Source organism: Phoenix dactylifera, chromosome 9 (assembly GCF_009389715.1).
Source record: "Phoenix dactylifera cultivar Barhee BC4 chromosome 9, palm_55x_up_171113_PBpolish2nd_filt_p, whole genome shotgun sequence".
Taxonomy (NCBI): domain Eukaryota; kingdom Viridiplantae; phylum Streptophyta; class Magnoliopsida; order Arecales; family Arecaceae; genus Phoenix; species Phoenix dactylifera.
In genome coordinates this window covers 19,850,421-19,857,902 of record NC_052400.1, presented here as the reverse complement: position 1 = coordinate 19,857,902, position 7,482 = coordinate 19,850,421, and the positions used below count along the sequence as shown (strand labels likewise).

General features: G+C 41.3%; 1 protein-coding gene across 1 annotated transcript; it reads right to left on the bottom strand.

The window, feature by feature from the left end:
* Positions 1 to 313: 313 nt before the first annotated feature.
* Positions 314 to 1,501, bottom strand: LOC103710238. Its single transcript, XM_008795893.4, has one exon. It carries the CDS (start codon positions 1,289 to 1,291, stop codon positions 638 to 640), a length of 654 nt encoding a protein of 217 aa, XP_008794115.2. The 5' UTR covers positions 1,292 to 1,501; the 3' UTR covers positions 314 to 637.
* Positions 1,502 to 7,482: the final 5,981 nt, after the last annotated feature.

Below are 7,482 nucleotides of genomic sequence, written 5' to 3'. Positions count from 1 at the left end.
AATTATCAAATAAATAATTAATTAGTAGGGAATTCGAACTTGCAATCTTCAGCATATATAAGCTCTAATCCAAATTAAGTAATCAATTGATTCCAAAAGCTTAAAATAATTGAAATATCTCAATAGGATTGCAACTCATAAGTCTTTTTTAGATAATTACCTTCAGATCCAAATTACATGAAAACAAATGGACTATAATCTGGTATCATGATGGGAGTCCATTTTTTTCGTTTTTTTTATAAAAAAATTTAAGAAATTCATGAGTTGTCTTAGATTATAACCTAAACGGTGATACCGATCGAATATCATCGAATTTAAAAAATAGAGATACTTAACCAGCACAAAATACATTCACTTAAAAAAAAGAAGAAAGGACCAGCACAAAATAACTCTTAAAATAAGCATGCAAGTAGGGGTTCATCATATGAAGCCTCTGAAGAAAACAAAGTGCAAGTGAAGTGCTGAACCCCCGGGCCCAACACTGAAGACTCATCGACAAACTCCACCTCCCACACCCTCCACCAACAACCAAAGCTACTGGAAAGCGGAGCCAAGTAAATGGCGTAGATTTTTTTTACAGTGCACTCTCATACATTTATTGAGGCGGAACAGCTGAACTAACCATGGATGGGCCATCTCAAGCCCGGCCGACCAGTGGCTCGCGGCGGCACGTATAGTCTGGTGTGGCCGCCACACTTTGCTGGAGCCGGAGCTGCTCGTAGAACCTTTTAATGAACTCCTCCGCCGCCCGGTCGACGTGGCCGTCGGCTACCCCGTCCTCCTCCATTATGGGGAAGGGGGAGTCGGTTATCCTCAGCTGCCGCACCACCGCGGGACTCCTCAAGAAGCTGCTCAAAATGGGGGCAGGTGATGGCGTTGCCATCACCGACTCGGTATCAGAGACCTCGGAGTTGAGGATCTCAAAGGCCTTCGCGATGGCGGCGACATCGTAGTTTGAGTAGTCGTGGCGGTGGCGGTTCTTCCGGAAAAGCTTGGCGGGGTAGGCGGCGGGGGTGTTGCTGCAGCTGAACTCCACCTCCCGGGTGTCGTAGAAGGGGAGGGTGGGATCCATGGACCGCCGAGAGAACCCCGGGGAGGAAGGGGCGGCCCCATGGTGGTGGTGGTGGTGGAAGTTCAAGAGGTCGCCGAGGGCTTTTCCGGCGATCTTGCCGCGGTGGAGGAGGAGGTGGAGGTCCAGCGCGAGCTTGCGCTTGGAGATGCCCTTGCGGAGCATGTAGTACGCCACCCGTATGATGTGCCACAGCCGCTTGGTTACACTACTTGGTTCCATTTCGGCCGTGTCGGTCTCCGTCCTTTCTCCTGTTTCCGTCTTTCCTGGAGGGGGTTTCTTGAAAATTTTGGAAGAATTTTGACACAGAGAGAGAGAGAGAGAGAGAGAGAGAGAGAGAGAGAGAGAGAGAAGGAGGAGGAGGAGGAGGAGGAGTATCTTGAGGAGGATTTAATGCGTTGGTTGGGTGCGAGTGAGAGTGGGGGAAGTGGGCAGGGTTTATAAAGACGACGGAAAGGGAGAGGAGGCCAAAAAAAATGAGCTGGGTTATTTTAATGGCAAATTTAAGGATAATTTTTTTCCTAATTATTTGATGAGGAAATTACAAAAACGTCCTCCATGAGGAGAGCGTTGGAGACTGGAGGGGCTCCGAAATGGCGGCTGGATGGAAACGTGGCGGGTAAACACGGAATACTAAGCTCAGTTAGCGGCTTTTTTTTTTTTTTATCAGAAACAGGATTTGATGGGGATTTGTGGATGTTTAGAGGGGAAGTAAAGGGGTTTTGTGGTAGAATCGAGCTTACTTGGGAGCTGGGAAGCTTCAAACGGGTTGGTGGGCATGAACGGCGGACACCTCTCAAGCCACCTGGCATTTGGAAGGTATGTGGGTCCTTCATGAATGTGACGTGTACGCCTCATCTGTTTGAAAGAGAATCCGAGCCGCTGATTCAGTGGACCTCTTTGTTTGCTCGCCATTTTATCTTTTCTGTATTTACACTATTCAAGATTAAAATAAGATTGAGAATTCAGCGTGCCATCCAGATTTGAACTGGTCCACTGAACCTGATCCATCTAATAATTTCTAGTACCAGCTAAGAACTTATTTATTTTCTTTTATAAGAATTAAGAACCGCCCCAAATCTTCTAGACTTCGAGTATACATGAGTCATTAAGGAGGATTTTAAGACTAACAAGCAACCAAAAATAAGCATTTATATGAAATATGTGATAGAAAATTAATGTTAACATGCCTTCTAAGAGAATTAATAACATTTAGGTTCAAATGGAGTGTAATGAAAGAGGAGCATCAAAGAAGTGATATCCAAGGATGGCACCTTCACTTGCCGTTCCTGCAGACCTATCTTAGAGTGCCATAATTCTGCCAAGTGTTCCTGCAGACCTATCTTAGAGTGCCATAATTCTGCCAAGTGTTATATATTGGCACACGTATTCAACGTTTTCATCACACTTTTTTTTTTTCAATTTTGAAAAACAGTGAGCCGGAAACCATGGCCTGAGCGAATCTTCGATATGTTCAGCGTGTGCTATCAGCTAGTTCAGTTATCTTGGAGGGTAACTCGGCTACGATCATTAGCTGAATCCAGGAGGATCCGAGGGTCACTGTCGATGACCATCCATTGCTTCATGACATCTGGATGATGATAAGGAATGAAAGGATTGTCCTGACTACGCATGTATTTAGAGAAGTCAATGGGGTTGCGACTTGCGACTGGGTAGCCACCTATATGGCCAACCACGCTGGCAGTACCGTGTGAACAGAGGATGGGGAGCTGCCTCGGGAGCTCCGTGATATTTTGTTTTTTGATTTTATTGGATGTATCCATGCACGTGTTATATGAATTATCGCTCGTAGCAAAAAAAAAAAAAAAACTAACGGCATGGCGAGCCTCCTCGCCAAATTGAATGAAAGATTAAATTATGCCTATGAAACATCATTTCATAATTCAAAGCACAATAATCTTAAACCAGAAAACTATATGCATCTCTGACGAGCGTATTCTTTTCGCGTTCCCAACAGGAGCGCTACTCAAACAAAACTCGTTTAAGATTTAAACTATTCTATGAAGACATGATTACCGTATTGCCTTAAAAACAACAAAACCAACCTTTTACTTTCTTTCAAACTTCATAAGTGTCCCTAACTAACTACTAATCATAAAGCTATATAAAAATCTAGCTTCTATTTCACATGTGATAAAGCTTCTTGCTTAACGCCCAAGTGAATAGCTTTATTTATTTCTTTTTTCTTCGTCTTCTCTTCTCCATCCTTTGCAAAAGCGTGTAAGCCCGGAGCTCAAGGAGACTTTTGAAAGCTTTTCCAGCATTAGGGGTTTGATTTAGACTTTCCACAGCCAGTCGAAATTGGGATGACAACGATGGCACGCTCAATGGCCGGCTCGGATTGATTAGAATGCCATGATTCATGTAGGGGACCTCCCAGTGGAAATCTAATTTCCACGGCTACCTCTGAAACATGTTCAAATTCCGCAACCACTCCTCCAATCATACCACTGGAGTTTTCAAGCACTAGTCAATGCTTTTCTAGAAGACCTGGAGTGTAATCTTAAATGGTTTAATCAGGCCCTAGCAGCAAATAGCATCCACAATTATTAAAATATTTGCAGAAAAAAAAGAAAATTGATTCTATTTCTTTGTCCTATCATATTTGGTTTATTCCATATTACCTACTGATGCAAGTTGTTATGTGATTCCTAAAATTATTCTAAAAAAATTATGTAATTAAAAAAATAATATAAATTGATACAGAATCAACTAATAAAAAAAAATTATGGGATATGCAGGTTGTTTCCTAATTTCTAAAATTATGCTAACAGTATACAGCCAATAGATTTGTTCCAACTAAACCTTTTGTTAATAGATTTTTTTTTTCTTACTTGCGTGAGTGCATTTGGATTTAAGGAGGGAATGAATGTATGGATCGTTGAGGCATGGGGCAAAGCTGTGGACAAGTGGGTTGGAGCCCGGAGGGGCCGCTTTTGGGTTCTTTTTAACATTTTGATATCTTCCCTGGTTCCAGTCCGGTGGGTAGTACCGGTTAGTACGCAGATTCTCGGAAGACCGTACGTGAACTTTTATAATCTTTAAGATGCAGCGATCAAGGGGGATGAATGGTAGATTTTAGATGCATTACAGCCCATCACCACTTTCAACGTACATGCAATGGACCCGACAGCCTTACCTGCATCTGTAGCCAAACACAGCTTTTATTAAAGGTTAATGTGCACTATGGAAATAAAGTTCATGGGTCACTCCTTCCCTCCAATCTGAGATTGGGATAGGAAAAATGGTTCTCTACTTACAGAGAACTCTCCCATAAACTTAGATGCATTACAGCCCATCACCACTTTCAAGATGCGGTGGACCGAACAGCCTTAGCTGCATCTTGAGCCAAACACGGCTTTTGTTAAAGGTTAATGCGTAACATTGAAATAAAGTTCATGCATCACCCCTCCTCATGGCCGGTGGTGGCTGTGGCCAGCAATGTGCTGGTCATAGTAGTGGTGCAGCCGGAGGTCTTATAATCGGGTGGCGACAAAGGTAGCTGAAAAAGAACCAAAATAAGACTTCAGCACTTTAACCCGCCAAACCATGATATTTGGCGATCGAGGCTTCATGCTGGAAGCCGTCGGGAGGAACCAGATGAAGGCCTCGACGACGAGCTTCGCAGGTGTTAATGGTCGGAAAGAAAGATTAGGGACAGAAAGATCCAAAAAAAGGGGGAAAACCATGGCTTAGGCTTTTTTTTTAAAAAAATTTGGCGATAGCCGACTATAATACTTGATCCATAAACTTGAAAAGAAGCTAACAAGGATTAATCGAAGGATCTTGGTTCCCACCTGGCCTCCAGCAATATTCTGCCTACAACCATAGTGTTGGTGATGGTCGATCATCGGAGAGGTAATCAAAGAAGAATCCAGTAACGAACTTCGATCGGAGGCTAGGGTCATCGGTGAAGATTGAAAGAAGGTTGAAAGGCTCTAAATAGAGCTCGAAGGATGCCGGAATTCGCTCTAGAGTCGGATTCTATTTGACAAACTTGAGAGGAAGATGGAAGTCTTCTTCTCTCATCGCATGTGCCAAGCACGTGCCCTGCCCCCTAGCCTTTTTTCAGGCCAAACTCTTATATTTGGGCCGGTCAAATGGACGAAGCCCAACTCTCTGATTGGTCTGGGTGTTACATCATGCTAAATAGAGAGACTAATAAAATCATGTTCTTTGGATATTGGTAAATCACCTAGCAACCTCACATATTATTAGTTTGGATTCTCCACATTGTGTATTTTACAATTCTGGATAGCTGCCATATTATCTATCTTGGGGGCGGATATGTAGGGTACCAAATACGGTGCATCATGAGGATGTGCGATAACTGCCTATCTCTGAGATAGCTGATGTGGCAACTATCTATGGTCATACATCACTTTACGGTAAAAACAAACATAATATAGAATACCGATGGCTCATGTTACGCCCTTCCGCATTTGTGACACGCCCAAACAAGTGCAGAAAGATGGTACACTAATTATTACTCTAGATTTTTCTAAAAAAATTAATATTTGTTAATGAAGATCAATAATTTGATAATATAGGTTGTCATACATAGCAACTCAACATCGCATCCTTTATGTGATTATCATTTTATATTTAACCCTTATATTTTTAATCTTTATAAACAATTAAATTAGTTTTACACATAATTACATTAAATTTGCATATACTTTTATATATTTCTCTGTATAATTATATCTATTTTAACACAATTATGTATACATGTATATAAGACTAAAAACAAGCATAAAATGGCCGGCAAATTTAGGTTTAACGTTGGCTATTAATCTCATGTCAGGATGCATAAAAAAGTGAGGCCATATGTGAAGCATGAGTAGATATATTAAAATCTCCATCGTGCAATCTCAAATCATTGGCGAATGGTTGGCACTGCATGTGATCTGATTTTCTTCCATCATAATTTATGAGACATTGGTATTTGCATGAAATATGGCTCTCTTTGTTCTCCCCCTACTATATATTGCTGGGAGCGAACTCCAGGCTAATATGGAACACATGATTATAAGTTATGTCTTGGAATGAAAGATAATTTTGAATCAGGTTTGTCTGCAAATGAAGAAGCTATAAGTAATGCAACCGACCCATCGTCTCCACTCTATAAAAGCTACGACGGATGCCTTTGGCATCCAGGGGTCGCGGACCGACCATAGACCACACAAGGGCTCACCATTCATCGTCGTATTCTTCCTCCGGTTTGCTCCATCTATCACTCATAATAAACCCCAATGATGATCTTTGTTGGTGAGAATCTGCATTACTGCTGCGAGCTTATCCACTAGGAAACCTAAAGCAGAGCCAGGGGGCATTATATATTATCCAAGCCATTCTTTATTCGAACTAAAGCAAAAGGAAAGCCCTAATTGTCAACTTCCAGAACTGACATAAAGTCAAATAGCTCTCTTTGAGATGTAGGACAGAGCACCTCTAACTTGGATAAATCTCTTTATCCTAACTTGGAACTATTTTAGTGGATAAGCAATTGGAATCTTTTTCTTTCTCATAGCCAGATGGGTGATCCCACATTTCCTCCGTAGATGCATTATATGCTTCCAGAAATCTAAACAAGAAGAGAGAATCATCTCAGACTTCAGGATCCTCCATTCAGAGATTACGTAGGTTTTCATTAATCTTTGGTGAGAAAAACTAAACTATAATTAGCATATTTCGATCATAACTAGTGATGAGCATATTTTGATCATGCTCTCAATCTCATCAGAAAATAATATTAAGCTGGTCTTTGAACTGCCCCAGAATGGCTTATTTTTGTACTTTTTTTATGACCATGAACCATTGATACAGAACAGTCTGATGATAAAAATTTGAGTCCAAAGAAGGGATGCATCAAATTCGTTGCAAGTAAGTCCTAAAGAGCACCCCTCTAACTACTAAATTCGGGAATGCAAGCACTACTGTCTTAACTGTTTACTTTCAGAATCTGAGGGGCTTTCGGTTCTCTTTTTTCAAGTTAACTAGACGAGGTTTTCAGAGTACATTAGCCCGGAATGTACGACCGTCCTAAGTGGCGACCTATTATAATATTTGAAAAAAAAGGTACAACTCTAATGCTTAAGAACCCTTTCTTAACATACGGAATAGTAGCCGTACAGAACTGAAGCCATTCACATCAACATGCATTATTTTTGTCTTTAATTGCTCTGTATATAACTCAAGGGTGAACTCTTTTTTGTGCCTTGCCTTTTTCCTGAATGAGATTAGATTATCTGCCTGAACTCCTTATTTGGCTTTGGTAAGATCACCTCTCGGCATTTATGGTGGGGTTCCAGTTAGAATCCCAATCCATACAAATGCCTTAAACTTCGTAGATTGGCACTAACATTGTTTTGTTAGTTCTGCATGCAGAC

Coding starts and splice junctions, on each gene's coding strand:
- LOC103710238 (XM_008795893.4), bottom strand. CDS start 1,291: ATGGAACCAAGTAGTGTAACCAAGCGGCTGTGGCACATCATACGGGTG.